This window comes from Rhincodon typus, chromosome 4 (genome assembly GCF_021869965.1).
Source record: "Rhincodon typus isolate 14 chromosome 4, sRhiTyp1.1, whole genome shotgun sequence".
Classification (NCBI taxonomy): domain Eukaryota; kingdom Metazoa; phylum Chordata; class Chondrichthyes; order Orectolobiformes; family Rhincodontidae; genus Rhincodon; species Rhincodon typus.
Genome location: NC_063335.1, coordinates 80,849,512 through 80,866,922, shown reverse-complemented (window position 1 = coordinate 80,866,922; position 17,411 = coordinate 80,849,512). Strand labels below are relative to the sequence as shown.

At 40.8% G+C, this 17,411-nt stretch overlaps 1 protein-coding gene across 2 annotated transcripts in view; it reads right to left on the bottom strand.

Moving 5' to 3' along the window:
* Positions 1–492: 492 nt before the first annotated feature.
* The window catches only part of cnbd1 (cyclic nucleotide binding domain containing 1), a 138,954-nt gene continuing 122,035 nt past the window's right edge, over positions 493–17,411 (bottom strand). For both annotated transcript variants that reach the window (XM_020510443.2, XM_048596409.1), the window contains 5 exons: positions 10,378–10,487; positions 8,909–9,059; positions 8,616–8,683; positions 7,390–7,449; positions 493–1,555 (listed from right to left, as the gene is read on the bottom strand). In XM_020510443.2, the coding sequence (XP_020366032.2) occupies positions 1,376–1,555; positions 7,390–7,449; positions 8,616–8,683; positions 8,909–9,059; positions 10,378–10,487 (569 nt within the window). In that variant the 3' untranslated portion in view covers positions 493–1,375. The remainder of the gene's footprint in view (positions 1,556–7,389; positions 7,450–8,615; positions 8,684–8,908; positions 9,060–10,377; positions 10,488–17,411) is intronic.

Sequence of the window (17,411 nt, the reverse complement as noted above, 5' to 3'; positions counted from 1 at the left end):
CCAGCCTCAGTATCATGAAAAGTATAACAGACCATGCAGAGGGTTCTTGAAATGGGGCTAGCGAATCACTGGAATTGCTTATACATGCATGTCTTGGATGAACCTACCAACCTCATCCTGACACTGAAACTGATAGCACCTTTGGGACTCCACATTAATGCAGGTACATGAAGCAATACAGAAGTTGCTTACAATGATTCGATGTTCCTTCACAGAATGCATTTTAAAGAACTTCCCTAGAATGCAATCTATGTGAAACATCTGTAAACTGACAAGAACATCCATTCTTATGCTTAGCCTTACTGTAAAAACCCTCAGGAAAGTAACTTACATCTTTCTGATTGAGGGGCTACATTGACTTTAATAGAGATTCATAATTAATGATAAACACTCTCAATGATATTTTTAAAGCTAATTTTATACTTGTGGAATATTAAATTACTGTATTATGACAAAAATAATCCACATTTTAAAATAATGTTTCATGCACATATTAACATTTTAGTTTCTGAACTAAATTATAGTTTATTTTCATAATTATATCTAAAATATAAATTAAATGTGAAAGATAATGCTGTTTTCTTTCTGGTTTCTGTCCATGAGGATACTTCAAAGTGAGTGGGTGTTTACCCTGCTTATTGACATCACTGCTGGTGCATGCTTGGAGATTCCCTTGACTTTGAACCACATTTAAACTGCTATTGGGAAAGGAGAAATCCATGCCACAGAGATCACTGGACCTTGTGGACACATTTTTCTGATGTTAATGGTGAATGTTTTGCTTCACTGTTAACTATAAAATCCATTATAGGCCATTATGTATGTTGTTAGTAACTTGTATGCTTGTAGTTGTCATAACACTGTGCTGTGAGATTAATTTGTTGGAACTGCATGTACGGAAGTTATGCTTTTCAGTTTTTCAAAGTCAACACTCTAAAGACAATGCTGTGAACCTGATTCTGCATGAAGACCACACAGATTGACTCTTTTGAATACTGAATGTTATTTTTGGAATTTGTATATTGGTTAATTGGTGAAATGAAACAAGTCTGGCTTTGTCATTTCCTTGAACATGTGCTTTTCAATCAAGGTTTATTTTACCTTAAGGAAGAAAGGGTTAATTGAAAAATCCTTCGTAGTTGAACAACAATTATTACTTAATGCTCAGGGTATCAAAACAAAAGTGGAATAGGGAAGATAATTGTGAAGGCACCCATGCATTATTTTCATGAATTAGCCATTTTCTTAGCAGTTCATACCAAGGGAAATGGGTGGAGTAATATGCAGTTTTCAAAGCCCCTGTTTTTGGCTGTAAAGAAAGAAAAAAGTCTATTATGTTGAAGTGAATCAGAACTGGAAGCATAACTACAGATGCTTAATGGTAGGAAGGTAATTGAGATCCACCCAGTTGTTCCAAACTTTGTATTCTGGAGTCATTCTCAACTGACTGAGAGACGTCTCGCTTTGAGTGTTCCTTTTTATTCCAATCATGTTTCCATTTTCCAGTGTTAGGGTGTATTCCTTTGTAAAACATTGTTTCCTTTATTACTTTTTGCTGTTGGAAAAAAATGACAGAAAAAATAATTAACACTGTTCTATCAAGATTACAATTTCTGGTTCATCAAATATTGTAATTTCAAAGTAGACACAGAGACAATTCTTACACAAACACGGAAACAAATGAAATTTGATCTTGGAACTACTTTAAAATTGTACCAGCCCCATGTGGTCACCTGCTGCATGTCCCCAAACAAAGTGGGCATTAAGTGTTGGGCTGCTGTAATGCAGCAGGTATTCTCAGATGAATCCTGGAAAAGCAGTTGAATCTGGCTATAGTGGAGATAGGATAGATGATTATGCTGTATGCAGAGAGAGGAGGTACTCCTACACCCCCTGGATTCACAAGAAGGAGTTTTCATAAAGTTTATGATGATTGGAAGGGACAGAATTTGCTGAAGAATCCTGAGGAGGGGAGGTTCTAACTAACAGACATGCTGAGCAGAGGCCTGCTTTATGCATGTACTAAGTAGAAGTGTCTCCTCTTCCAATTTGCAATTATTATTTTTTCAGAAAAGAGATGCAAACCCATTTGACCTTGATTTTGTTCTTAATTACAGGTGGCTGTTCAGTGTAATTCTGTGCGTAATTGTTTCTAAATTGTCAAATGTCAAGTTTAGATTATTTTACCTTGTTAGGGCACCAATACTAAATGTGAACATATTTTACCTTGCATTCTATAACAAAATTGTTGCGTCTTGATTTCAAATAATTCTGTCATTTATTTTTGCTTCTCCTCTTTATTTTGCTTTCATGACTCAGGAATAGTTGAGCCAATTTGATCTGCTTTCTCCCCTCTCTGAGATTAATTAATTCAATAGAAATTGAGGGAAAAACAGAATTGAATTTGATTTTTCAATCTCATTGGTGTGTTCCAAATGAAATTAATATTTAGGAAATTCAGATTCATTTAAAAACACAGGTTCATTCCAGAAGAAAAGCATCGGATCACTTGCAGCATTCTCACTGCACAATCTAAAGGTGCACCTTCAAGTTACTCTCCAGAGGTTAAATATATAGGTAGGTTCAAATATGGGAAAGATTTCCACTTGATGGCAGGTCAGGTTTTCTTGCATGTTTGCATTCTTTAAATCTCATTATAATTAACAAGCAGGTAAAAGACCAAAATTTAGTGCTGGGCTTATAGGAAGTTCTGCCCCTGCCAGGATTTTCTGGGCTCCAGCTTTGATGTGTCATTTTTAAAAGGCACCCAGTCAGCACTTCATTCTCTGCAACCCAGGACCATCCTTGGATGTCGCATCATGACTTCAATCAAGTCCCAGAGGAGATGCCTGACATCAGACAGCAATGCCTGTTTGGATCTTCTGCTGAAGGTGCTTTGTGAGTGTAGAAATGTCCTCTTTTCATGGGCTAGTATTAGGAGGTCAACCCGAGTGACAAAAGCTGCACTGATGGAGGTGGTTAGCCCCTACAGCAGGCGGAATTGCGACTAGTTCCTGTGATGCAAGTGAATGAATGGTCTTTGTTGCACTGCCAGGATAAGTTTCATGCCCCTATCAATCTGATGAATACATGTCACTTCATTGCCCACACACTGCCAAACTATAATCTTGCACAACAGTATAGATGCCTCTTTCCCACTTGCCCAGGGTTCCCACATCAAACACAAAAAGTAGTTTCACATGAGCAGATTATGCACCACCAACTCACTGATCTTTCAACACAACTTAAAGAACCTTGACACCATATAGCTTCTCACCAAAGGCTTGCATCGGTGAAGGAAAACACAAAATACGGCATCAAGGTAAGTACTTCACAGGAATATCAGGCATAGGCACACATAATGTGAAAAGCTTTATTAATTACCATCAGCTGTAGTTCTTTGACAAAACTGAAGGACCTTGTATCCAGAATCGTATAACTATCCCATACAACAATGTTCTTAAAAGTAACACACATAGTCAATCACAGCTCTGGGGCCTTGTGTCTCCATCTGCATCTATCTGCGCAGGTAAAGTGCTCAAGTAACCATGCTAACATATTGTTTCTTTGACACTTGCAGGAGAAGAACAAGCACAACTAGTGCAGGAGAACATAGGCAGGGTGTGGGATGCCTGCCGTTGGAGTGCTCACAAGGTTTGAGGAGGCGGCACAGACTCTTCCTGAAGAACAATGGGAGCATGTGTATGCTGAAGGAGAGATTGAAGTTGCCCAGATGCTTTCTGAGAAATTCCCTAAGAAGTTAACACCAAATACCAAGCAGCAATGCCTGTATAAAACCTTTCATAACGATTTTACAACATGATAATAACAATTTTTATCTTTTGCACATAGTCAAACAAGGGGTAGGAGATGAAGAGCCCCTGCTACAATACCCAACTTTCAAAGCCCCAGTGATGAACCCTCTGAGGAGGAGAAGCCTGGATCCTCAGAGGATGATACGTCAAGGCATTCACCCCACCCTCCACCATGCCACCTCCTTCTGACAGTGACCTAAATGCCTCCATCGGCAGGCTGAACAGTCTGGCACCTATGCAGAAGACACCCCTCCCCCACTCCTTTAGGCCCTGAGTAACCAAAGAATGTCCATCAATGTCATCTGAGGCAAGACAGACAAGTAGTCAGCATGCTCTCATAAGCTCAGCCATGGCCATCAAGATGGTACCACATGATCATGGTAGAAAAAGATTAAATAATACTGAAGACACTTGGGGTCACAAATGTAATAGTTCTGTCAGCTTGTCCAATATACCACTTCTTTTTTCCACATTCCTGTGGTTTCATTCATTCTCATTACTCTTCTAACTGTTTTTCATATCATTGTAGACTACTTTAAATGTTACAAAGAAAGCTTAATGAAAGATCAGAACAATAATTGGGCATTAAGGTTAGCATAGATAATGAACCGCTTTCCTGATTTAATTATTTATGTCAGTGACCAGAAAATTTGCATTACTGCAAATATAGTGTCAAAGCTCCATGCACAATTGTCCAGGCTGTGCCCCGGTCACATAAAGCTCCATATCATTTATTTGGTCTTGCAAAATGTACCATTATAGTCAAACAGAAGATTATAATAAAGCATAATGCAAATTCTCAGAACTGTACTTGAAATGAATTTGTCACAATCTTCCCCCATAAAAAAGTGCATTGATGGTAGCTGCCTTGAAAAAGAAGGATCCAGTACCAGAGCTGATGCAACTATTCACAATATCAATTAACAAAGGGGGCCATAAGGGTCTTCAACAGTTTAATGAAAACAAGGTTGGGAGAATACAAAGTAAGTCAACGACAGGATGAGTTCAGAGAGTAAATTGGGACAGATAGGAAAGGAATTAGAACATGATACAGCTCTCAGCTGTGCTGGGAAGGAGCCTGCGGGCAGGTTTCAATTGGTGAGAAAGGTGAACTGGGTTGGGATGGTCTAAATGTGGGCAAAGCTACAAAGATAGTTCCAAGTGATGGGCCCAGTCTTAGTGGCAATTAAGTCTGTGAGCTGTTCGTACTTTATTCATCAAACAAGGAACAGAGGAATAGTTTAAGGAGATACTGGTAGTGGAAAAATGGTCTGCACAATCATCCTGGAACAATGGCTAATTTGGGCAGAAGAAAGTGAAAGCCTGATAGCACTTTACATAGTTTAGCCGGGGCTGGGAGTACATGGCTAAACCAGTTATGCGATGTGCTCAAGTTTGTGAACTTGGACTTTAGGCAGCAAAGAATGAACAGTCAGGTTAGATGGTTATAGGGGCTGAACCTCTGCCTGATATAGGTGTCAATTTTACTGACATTTAATTTCATACTGCTGGGTAGTTTAGTAAGACTGTAAGAACTTAAGAAATATGAACAGGAGTAGGCCATTCGGCCCCTCTGCCATTTAATTGGATCATGGTTGATCCGACACTCCTCATATCCACATTCCTGCCCTTTCCCCATGACCCTCAATTCCCTGACTGATCAAGAATCTATCTATCTCAGTGGTAAATGTACACAAGGATTCTGTCATTACAGCTCTCTGTGGCAAGGAGTTCTAAGTCTTGCAACCCTCTGAGGGAAGAAATTTCTCCTCATCTCAGTTTTAAAGTGACGCCCTTTAATTCTGAGACTATGATCCCTGATTCTAGACTCTCCCATGAGGGGAAACCTCCTCTCAGCATTTACCCTGCAGCCCCTTAAGAATCCTATATACTTGAAGGAGATCATCTCTCATTCTTCTAAATTCCAATGAGAACATGGTTTACTAGTTTGCCAGCATGCTATTGCCAAAAAACATTTTTCTTGAAGTCAAGACTGGGGCAGAAACGTTACCTACCTCAAACGGTGAGAAGCTAACTCAGGCAAGTTGAAGCTAACTGGAAATTAAAACAGCAGCTGCCTGGAGCCAGTCACTGCTCGGCAAACTGAATGGCTAGAGTTCTAGGCAGGCCTTTAGCCTCTCTCTCAACTAACACAGGATGCTGCATCTGTTTGCCTTTTGGCTTCAAAAGGTTACCAACTGAACTGATTGGGCAGCAAGTATGCTCTCCGGCTACTGCCAATTCAGGGAAAATCACAGTCGGGTGACTGACCATGATGCAGTGCTAAAGGTTGGGATCAATACTTGGTGCTGATGTTGGGATCCCAGCCTAAACAGAAAATGTCAAGAACAATTAAAGTATTATTGAGGGATTAGTTCATCAGTATCCATTTTAAAATAATTTTGTTATCATTAGTACCAAGATAACAAGTAATACCTGTACCACACAAGTGTGTGGTATCCTTCAAGTATCCTTCAACATTCTAATATATTACCATCACTGAATTTCCCACTCTCCAAATCCTAGAGGTTATCATTGACCAAAAACTAAACTGGACTGACCGTATACATTGTATGGTTACAACAACAAGTCAGAGACTAGGATTTCTACCACAAATATTTCACCTCCTGTTCTCAAATACCTGTTCAAACTCTACAAGGCATAGTTAGGAGTTTTATGGAATACTCTCCAAATGCCTGGATGAGTGCAGTTCCAATAATACAAAAAACTCAACACCATCTAGATCAAATCAGTCCACTTCATTGTTGTTCCTTCTACCATCTTCAACACTCACTCCCTTCACCACTGATGCACAAAGGCACCAATTGGTACCATCTACAAAATGCACTGCAGTAATTCATCAAGGCCACTTTGACAGCACCTTCCAGATTGAAGACCTCAACCATCCAGAAGGACAAGAGCAGGAGACAGAAAACCATCAGCTGAAAGTGCCTCTCCAAGTCACACATCTTCCTGACTTGGAACGATATCATTGTTCCTTCACTGTTGCAAGGTCAAAATCCCAGAGCTCCCTTCCTAACAGCCTTCTGGGTGCCAGATAAACCCAGGAACGAAGTTCAAGAAAACAGTTCACCACCAACTTCTCCAGGCAGCTAAGGGGGGCAATAAATGCTGGCCCAGATAGCAATGTCACACACATTTCCCAAACGCAAATGTGAAAAAAAAGACAATGGCAATCAGAAAATCCAGATTTGCTGAACCAAAGTGGAGAAGATTTGGTCTGCATCTCATCACAGTCTACAACCCAGAATCCTGTTTACTTCCCACAGTCCATAAAGTCTTCAAACTCAGGTCTGGTGTTACTATATTTCCTAAAAAGGCCGACTGGATTTTTATCTTTAGTTGCATCTTGCATCGTAAACATTTTCTCTCTTTCTAAAATTCCTCCACAAATGTGATATAAGGGAACTCTGGGGAGTTATAAAGCTCAGCATCTCTAAGTAGGTACCTCAGAATACTTCAAAATCTGTAGAATTTAAAATGGAGCTGTGATGATCTACCTTTTCTCAAGAAGTGCACCTGATTCAATCCATTGTCTTAAACGCATATTTACCTTAAACTGTTGCCATTCTTTCTCTTTTTCCAAAGCAATATATCTGTTGTTGACCTCTTCCTGCACAGTTGAAACAAAATCCTCAATGAAATATGCGATTTATGTAAAGAATTAAACAGGTAAATTTATTTGCAATGCTACTTCAAATTACTTCCAACTGAGTTCAAAATTTTTGGTAAAAGTTCATCCCCTGGTAGTGAAATTATTCCAACAAAGTAACAAGATATTAAACAAATAGTTAAATAGAGGCCAACCCCATCTACTGGGATTGAGGTGGTTCAATCCCACCTCAGAAGCTGACAGCCATGGAAGATGAGTCGGAATGTGACCAAGCTGATTGATGATTAATCTATAAGTCCTTCTGATATGCATATGGCAGGTGAGAAAAGCGGCAATGTTTCCTGGTCTGTAAGAACTATGAGGTAACGGCAGTGAAATTGCCTCCCCCACATTAAAAACGCTCCACAAAACGCTTTTTGTCATGAGCTAGCATCATCATTGTTCTGAGTGACACACACACACACACACACACACACACACATGTATGTGTACATGAAAGCCCAACTACTGGAAAGATGAAGCACAATAGAAGTTCAGACATCCAGAAAGAACAAGAAAGGTAGGAGGTCAGTGGTAATGGCACCCAGTACATGTAGCCCACACCACCCCCAGTCCCTGACTCAAAACTTTTAGGACAGTTTTACTGGAAGTGAGTTCACAGAGCCATGAATTTCTTTGACTTTGCATGTATAACACAAGACACAACTCTGTTACCACATCTGTAATAACTGATTTTAACAGTTTTCCTACAACTAACGTCAGACTAACTGGCCTATAATCTGCTGTTTACTTCTCCTGTTCTTCCTTTTCCAAATAGTGCGGTTATGTTTACATCGTCTAATTTGTAAAGACGATTCTAGAATCTAAAGAATTCTTGAAGATCAGAAACACAATATGCATTGTCTCTGTAATGCCGATCATACTGTCCAAGGGATTTCTCAATTTAAGACTCATTAATTCATCCATTTTTTGCAATTTTTCTAAATATTGGTTATTTAAAATTGTCTTTTACTTTCTGCTGCATATCATTTTGTTGAACAATTTAAAGACTTGCTTTTTAGCTGGTTTGATTTCAGTGCTTAATGAAAATTTCTGCTTGCTTATAGAATTTTTTAAAAACCCTATAGTGTATTGATGCCATCCTTACCATGAAAATGGTCACTGACCTGAGTGAGGCTGCCCAAGACTGGTTCTGCTGTTTGTTGAAGGAGTATTTGATTTACTTGGTCAAGTTCTGTGATCAGAAAGAAGTTTCCGAATAAAAGTCTTCAGTCATATCTGCATTAACACTGAATCTCATCGAACAAAACTTCAACAATATGTTACAAATACATTTTCAAAATGAGTAAAATGAAATATCATTTTATATCTCCTATAAAAATTCAATAGGGACTATCAGTGCCTGTTACACACCAAAACACCACAGTAAATAACAAGCAGGCAGGCAATTTAACAGTACCTCGTAAATCACTTGCAGAAATAACTCCAAGTTCAACTTTTGTAGCTGTGATAATTGTACAGGTGAAGGGTTTGTTGAGGATAATACTGATCTCTCCAAAGGATTCCTTCTCCTGTATCTTTCCCATGATGATGTGTTTCACCTCACTTTGCTAGGGAAATAAAAAACAACATACACACATGCAGCAGTAAGTGACACAAATAAATGATTTCTAAAAATAGACAATTAAATGGTTAGGAAATAGAGTACTGGTCAGTTATGGGAGGGGGAAGGGCAGCCATCACTATCAGATAACATATGCAAAGTGAACCTTCATTTTGGCCCTTTATAGGTAGCTGAAAAAGTAACAAAAAAAACCATGGTCCTCATGAGCTCATGCCAAGTCCCATCTCTGATCCATAGGTAAGCTCCAGTTTCATCAAATTCAGGGCTAATATCTCCCGATTCTATGGCATCTGAGCTTCCTCATGAATACCAGGCTAGGGGTGGAGGGGGATTGGCGGGGTGGAAAGGGAGGTTGGACGAAACCGAGATTACTAGCATCCTCTCCATAAACAAGGCCCATCTTGCTCTGACGTATATTTGCATAACTGCAGCATTTTTGGTACAGATGAGAGATCTTACTCCTTAAAAGAAAGCCTTGAAACACTAGGTCTTACACTGTTGTCCCTGTAGCTTTGCCGTGAGTGGGCTATTCAAACTCAAAAAAAATTGTTTCGGACATTGTAAGGAACATCAATATTGCCCAGAATTTTTTAACATAAGCTGTCAGGCAGTGAGCATAACATTCCAGTTGATTTATAATTTCAGAAGTAAAATTACAGTAAAAGGGAACTAAAAAACTCATGTCTTATAGCTTACGGGATGCAGTAATTGTCTATCACTACAGTTCCTTTCCTCAGATATGTACGTTTAAAATTATTCTTCAGGATTGACATTATGAGGCTATCATCTCATCTCTATGATCAAAGGAAGCAGATCTGAGTGTATTAACTCGCATGACATCACTTTATTTCTATTTTAGAAAATGTGTTGCTGAACAGATTGGGACCTCCATGACATTAGGGAAAAAAAAGTGATTTCACCACTGGCAGATTGACAGGTAGATGCTGACACTCAATTTATTATTTTGTCAAGCATAACTGAAATGGAACAAAAGCAGAAGTTTATTTGTATCCATCTTTTCCCAGCAAATCGTTTGGAAACATTTGGAATTTGCACACATTTGATTGCATTCAATCAATTCTATATTTGAAAACAGTGAGAGAAAAATTGGGAGTTTTTTTCTACAAACACCAGATGACTTACATGATAACGTAAGTTATGTGCTTAAGTTGTGTAGAGAAAATACTAATAGAATGATGTTTAATAAATAGTGCGAATATCAGCAAAGTGACAATTATAATGAGGTACAGTTTATTGGATTAGACCATGCGTGATATAGGATACAATATAAAAGATACTTTTACCATATTTCCCAAAGGAAGTTTCACCAGAACTTCTATGTCTTTGAAAATGTAGCAGTAGCCAGATTTAATAAATCCTGCAAAAGAACTGATTTCACCTTCTTTTACTAGAACTGAAAGTAAAAACAATAGATAAATATCAGACACTTGTACTTTAAAATATTTAGGCAAGGTTGTTGTTATAAAAGTTTAATTATATTTTTAATTGATGTACATTTAATTAGTTCATATTTACAATTTATGCATTTCTGTTTTAAATATTCTGTCCAATCTTCTGACCTGCGACCCATCTCTGTAGAATTATGTGCCTTTTCTTTGAGTTTGATACTATGATTAAATTTTTTGGTTTACCACAAATTGCAGATCCATCCCTTAGAATTGGGCCTGACTTCTGAAGCCACTCATGACTGAGCTCTTACAAAAAGCTTGATTGTCACTGGGCACTTGCTCACACTACATAAAGTAGGCTGACCACAGAAACAGAGGTTTGGGGAAGGATAAAAGCAAATTACTGCTGACGCTGGAAATCTGAAACAAACATAGACAATGGTGGAGTATCTCTGCTGGTCTAGCAACACCTCTAGAACTGGAGAGTCGTACTCAACTCAAAACATTAACTCTGTTTTTCTCTCCAAAGTTATTGCCAGATCTGCTGAGTTTCTCCAGTATTCGTTTGGTAAAGAATTTTCCATGTGAGTTTTTGATTAGTCTCAAATGTGATACAGAAGCCAGCACTCTGTGGGAAATAGTGACCAAATCTAACTTTTCCTGGAGCTGATAATTAATAGCCAAGGGATAGATTCTTGAGGCTGGACGAGAAAACAGAATCCTTCCAGCTTGAAAACAGCAGCAGGAGGTCATGTCATGTGAGAGTGATAGAAAGCAAAGACAGAAAGATCTTCAAAATGCAGGCACTCCAAATTTTTAGAAGTTTGATTTAAAATCATGTTGCCTGTTTCCAGACATTTGAAGTAATTTGGACTCAAAATACTGGAACTTATTCAAGTACATTTCTTGCCACTGTCCATGTGGCAGTAGGCTGATACGTTGTTGCTTAGCAGCTGACTGCCTGAGAAATGGCTTTTGCAACTTAGCAGCTAAAGTCAGGTTATTTGAGGTGGAGCTCCCCTACTCTGTGGCCTGCTTTCCGCTGCTGCTGCTGCTATGTACATGAAGTCAGGGACGACCTCCTGGAGTGTTGGCCACCTGGTCTGTAAAAGAAAGGCCACCTCCGGAAATCTAAACTAGTTTTTGCCACTTCTTTGAAATTCTTATTTGATCTCCTTCAATCGGTCTTAAGTGACCCATAATTAGTTTAATTAACGCACGACTGCAACCCCTCCATAAAATGATTCAATAGATTCCTCTCTTCAAGAAAGGAAAAAGGGATAATCCAGGAAACTATAGACTCACATCGGTGGTTGGGAAGCGACTGGTGAGAATTCTTAGGAATAGGATTTATGCGCATTTGGAAAAGCATGGGACAGTTAGCATGACTTTGTGCGGGGCAGGTCATGTCTTACTAACTTGATTGAATTTTTTTTGCATGTGACAAAGGTGATCGATGAGGGTAGAGTTGTCTTTATGGATTATAGTAAGGCTTTTGACGAAGTCCCTCATGGTAGGCTCATCCATAAGACTAAGACGCATGGGATCCTCAATGACTTCGTCACAAAGATTCAGAATTGGCTTACCCATAGAAGGCAGAGCTAGTGGCGGAAGGGTGCTTTCTGGCTGGAGGTCCGTGACTATTGGGGTTCTGCAGGGATCTGCAGACTTCTGCTGTTTGTGATATAAATGACTTGGATGAAAATGTAGATGGATGGGTTAGTAAGTTTTCAAACGATATAAAGATTGGTGGAGTTGTGGATAGTGTAGAAGGCTGTCGAAGGATACAGCGGGATATAGATCAGTTACAGATATGGGTGGAGAAATAACAGATGATGTTTCATCCAGGTAAGTGTAAGATGCTGCAATCTGTATATCAAATGTTAAGAAGAAGTATAGAGTTAATGGTAGGACCCTGAACAGCATTGATGTACAGAGGGATCTTGAGGTTCAAGTCCATAGCTCCCTGAAAGTGGCCAGTAGATAGGGTGGTAAAGAAAGTGTATGGCATGCTTGCCTTTACTGGTCATTGAATTTAGTACAAGAATCAGGGTGTCAGGTTGCAGCTTTATAAGACTTTTGTTAGGCCACACTTAGAGTATTGCATTGAATTCTGGTCACCACATTACAAGAAGGATGTGGAGACTTTGGAGAGGGTGAAGAAGAGGTTTATCAGTATACTGCCTGGATTAGAGGGTATGAGATATAGGGAGAGTTGGAAAAACTCCGATTGCTTTCTCTGGAGTGGCAGAGGCTGAGAGGAGACTTGATTGAAGTCTATAAAATTGTGAGATAGGGTTGACGGTTAGAATCTTTTTCCGAGAGTTGAAATGTCTAATACCAGGGGGCATGCATTTAAGGTGAGAGGGGGAAAGTTCAAAGGTGATGTGAGGGGAAATGTTTTTTTACATAGAGAGTGGTAGGAGTCCAGGATGCGCTGCCAGGGGTGGTGGTGGTGGAGGAAGATACGATTGGGGTGTTTAAAGGACTTTTCGATAAGCACATTGAGTGTACAAGAAATGGAGAGATATGGACTAAGTGCAGGTAAAAGGGATTAGTTTAATTTGGCGTCATGTTCGGCACAACATCGTGGACGGAAGGGCCGGTTCCTATGCTGTATAACTCCTACCTGTTCCAGAAGTGTGTGCTAATATCTCTGCACAGGTTGATTAGACAAATAGGTCAATAATACAAAAAAGGAACAATAATGGAAACCGTACCACCCCTAACAATTTGAGCAGCAGCAGACCCAAAACCAACAAGAGTATCTCAGGAGGATCAAGCTCTTGCAAGCTGTTACTGCTGACATCTGTACCCTCCTGGAACATTTCCAGTGGAACATTTGGGCACACATTACCAGTGGCTGACAAGGTGCCTTTCATTGCACAGTCACCCCACTGAATGATCTCCATCCTTGGTCTTTGCAACTCATTAGGTTGTATAGCTTCTTCTTGACAAAGAGAAAAAGCAGGAAAGTGTGATCATTCTTGTGAAGAGAAAGCAAAGACACCATTTATAGAGTCATACAGTCATCTAGCACAGAAACAGACCCTTTGGTCCAACTTGTTTATGCCAACCAAGTTTCCCAAACTAAACTAGTCCCACTTGCCTGCATTTGGTCCATATCCCTCTAAACCTTTCCTATTCATGTACCTGTCCAAATGTCTTTTACATGTTGTACCTGCATCTACCACTTCCTCTGGCAGTTCATTCCACACATGAATCACCCTCTGTGTGGAAAAGCTACCCCTCAGGTCTCTTTTAAATATTTCTCCTCTCACCTTAAAAATATACCCTCTAGTTTTGAACTCCCTACCCTCGGGAACAGACTTTTGCTATTCACCTTATCTGTGCCCTTCATGATTTTATGCACCTCTATAAGTTCACCCCTCAATCTCTTATCCTCCAGTGAAAGAAGTCCCCAGCCTATTCAGTCTCTCCTAATAACCTAAACCCTCCAGTCCTGGCCACATCCTGGAAAATTTTTTCTGAACCCGCTCCAGTTGATGGATGGAATGGGTGCAAAAGAACAATAGGTTGAGGATGTATGCCAATTTTGGTCACTCAAATGGGAACATGAGGTGTCTGAAAAAAGTCTTCAATAGAATTGCAAAGTGTGTTGATCTGATGAACTTAATTAAAGAGAATGTTGGGCAAGTAGCAGTTAGCTGCAATTTATCCATTGACCTGGCTCTCCCTGGTAAGTGCCAAGTTATCTAGGAAGTAGCCAGATGATTGCATGTCTGAGGCAGCAGGGTCCCAACTGCATTGCTGGAGTTCTGCTGCATTTGTGTGAGGTTTCTGAGTACCCAGGACAATTGTATGTCTGCTCATTCATGTCGATATTGACATCAGGGGGGACTTCTCCTGTCTGGTGTCTGGCAGTACTCTGAGTACCAATGGCCTGAGGCATTTCTTCCTTGACCAGCTGCAGAAACATGACCGTGAAGCAATTCCAACTCCAATTTAGAAAAAACACTCACCAAGGTGTCAGTATCTGAGGCGGGTGATGGGAGAGGGGTTTGGAGAAGACAGCCCTGTCAGTGCTTCTTCTGAAGCATGCATGCGGTCTTCCTCAGATGTGGAATGGGGCATGACTCATGGGGTGACTATCCTGACAGCTGCCATGTAGACACCTCACTGCTACCTTCAGGAGATCAGGAAGTGAATGTCATAACCATGGGATAGAAGTCATGGCACGATAACATTAAGTGCTCAGAGGAGCATAGTGGGAGAGAGCTTCCGGTCCTACTCCAGTCCCCATCCATAACTCTTTCTCTGGTACATTGATAACATCGGTACTGCTTCCCTCTCTTGTTTGGAATTGGGAGAATTTATCAATTTCATTTCCAATTTCCACCTGCTGTCACCTTCACCTGCTCTGACCTTCACTTCCATCATCTCTGACTCCTCCCTTCCCTTCCTCGACATCTCTGTTTGCATTTCTGGGGACGGGCTGGTCACCAATATCCACTACAAACCCACCAACTCCCACAGGTATCTTGACTATACATCACATCCTACTTCCTGTAAAGACTCTGTTCCATTCTCTCAATTCCTCTATCTCCATCACATCTGTTCCAATGATGCAAACTTCAACAAGAGGGCTTCCGAAATGTCCACCTTTTTCCTCAACTGAGGATGCTCCACCACTGTGGCTGACAGGGCCCTCAGCTGTGTCCAACTCGCTTCCCACACTGATTCTCAGACTCTGTCTTCCCTCCCACAACAATGATAGGGTCTCCCAGTCCTCACCTATCATCACACCAGCATCCACATCCAGAGGACCATTAGCTGCCATTTTGGTCACCTCCAGTGGGATGCCATCACCAGACACACATAGATATCCCCTGCCCTGTCAGCCTTCCACAAGGACTGATCCGTCTGGGATACCCTGGTCAGCAACTTCTACACTTGCAAGGACTCCCCACACCTCCACCGATCCTTCCCATGCCCGTCTATATAGATGATTTGGAGTTGGGGACCACATGTAGGGTGTCAAAGTTTGCAGATGACACTAAGATGAGTGGCAGAGCAAAGTGTGCAGAGGACTGTGAAACTTTGCAGAGGAACATAGATACATTGAGTGAGTGGGCAAAGGTCTGGCAGATGGAATACAACGTAAATGAATGTGAAGTCATACATTTTGGTAGGAGTAATAGTAAAAAGGATTATTACTTGAATGGTAAGAAGTTGCAGCATGCTGCTATGCAGAGGGACCTGGGTGTCCTTGTGCATGAATCACAGAAGGTAGGTCTGCAGGTACAACAAGTAATTAGGAAGGCAAATGGAATTTTGTCCTTCATTGCTAAAGGGATTGAAATAAAAAGCAGAGAGGTTATGTTGCAGCTGTACAAGGTGCTGGTGAGGCCACACCTGGAGTACTGTGTGCAGCTTTGGTCTCCTTACTTGAGAAAGGATGTATTGGCACTGGAGGGGGTGCAAAGGAGGTTCACTAGGTTGATTCCGGAGTTGAGGGGGTTGGCTTATGAGGAGAGACTGAATAGATTGGGATTATATTCATTGGAATTCAGAAGATTGAGGGGGGATCTTATAGAAACATATAAAATTACGAAGGGAATAGATAAGATAGAAGTAGAGAGGATGTTTCCACTGGCAGGTGAAGCTAGGACAAGAGGGCATAGCCTCAAGATTAGAGGGAGTAGATTTAGGACTGAACTGAGAAGGAATTTCTTCACCCAGAGGGTTGTTAATCTATGGAATTCCTTGCCCAGTGAAGTAGTTGATGCTACTTCAGTAAATGTTTTTAAAAAAAAGGTAGATTTTTTTTGAACAATAAAGGAATTAAGGGATATGGTGAGAGCGCGGGTAAGTGGATCTGAGTCCATGAAAAGATCAGCCATGATCTTATTGAATGGCGGAGCAGGCTCCAAGGGCCAGACGGCGTACTCCTGCTCCTAGTTCTTATGTTCTTATGTCTACCTCCTCCCTCCTCACTATCCAAGGCCCCAGACACACCTTTCAGGTAAATCAGTGATTTTGCTTGTACTTCACTCAATCTAGTCTCTAGTACTCGCTATTCACAATGTGAACTCCACCACTCTGGAGAGCCAAAACGCAGACTGGGAGATCGCTTTGCAGAACACCTCCATTCTGACTGCAGAAATGACCAAGATCATCCTGCTGTCTGCCATTTCAACATACTACCATGTTCCCTGACCAGTAGCTCTGTCTAGAACTTACTACAGTGCTCCAGCACAGCTCAGCTCATGCTGGGAGAATAACACCTCATTTTCCATGTGGGAACCCTGCAACCTTCTGGACTCAGTATTGAGTTGAAAAATTTTGGGTCTTCAGCATTTTCTCCCATATCCTTACGCAAACCCTGTACATCAGACCTTGTCATCACATGCATTCCTACCACACACACTACCCATTGTCAGCCACTAATGGTTCACATTAGCAGCTATTGATTCCCCCAGGCTGACCTTTACCCACTTCTTTTTCTGTCCAACTATTTTTCTGTCTCTTTAGGCTCTATCTCTATCTATTGCTTATTCCTCCCTCTTTCCCCCGACCTGATCTTCCGCACAAATACCAACCCCTTCCTAGCTATCGTCAGATCTGAGGAAGGGTGCCTGGACACAAAACATTAACTCTGCGTTAACTTCACAGATGGTGCCAGACCTTCTGAACTTTTCCAGCATTTACTGTTTTTGTCGTTGTTGTTCTCCCTCTCTCATTTACTCCTCTCCCCAACCCACCTTCGCCATATATACCAACTCTGTCCAAATCGCAATCAGTTCTGGGTCTCTGAACCCAAAACATTAACTGTTTCTCTCTCTACCGATGTTGCCAGATCTGCTGAGTTTATCCAGCTATTTCTGGTTTTGGAACGATGCTTCTTACTTTGTTGCAATGACAAGGAGGTTTCAACATCACCACAGGAGCGATCCCAATCTTTGCCA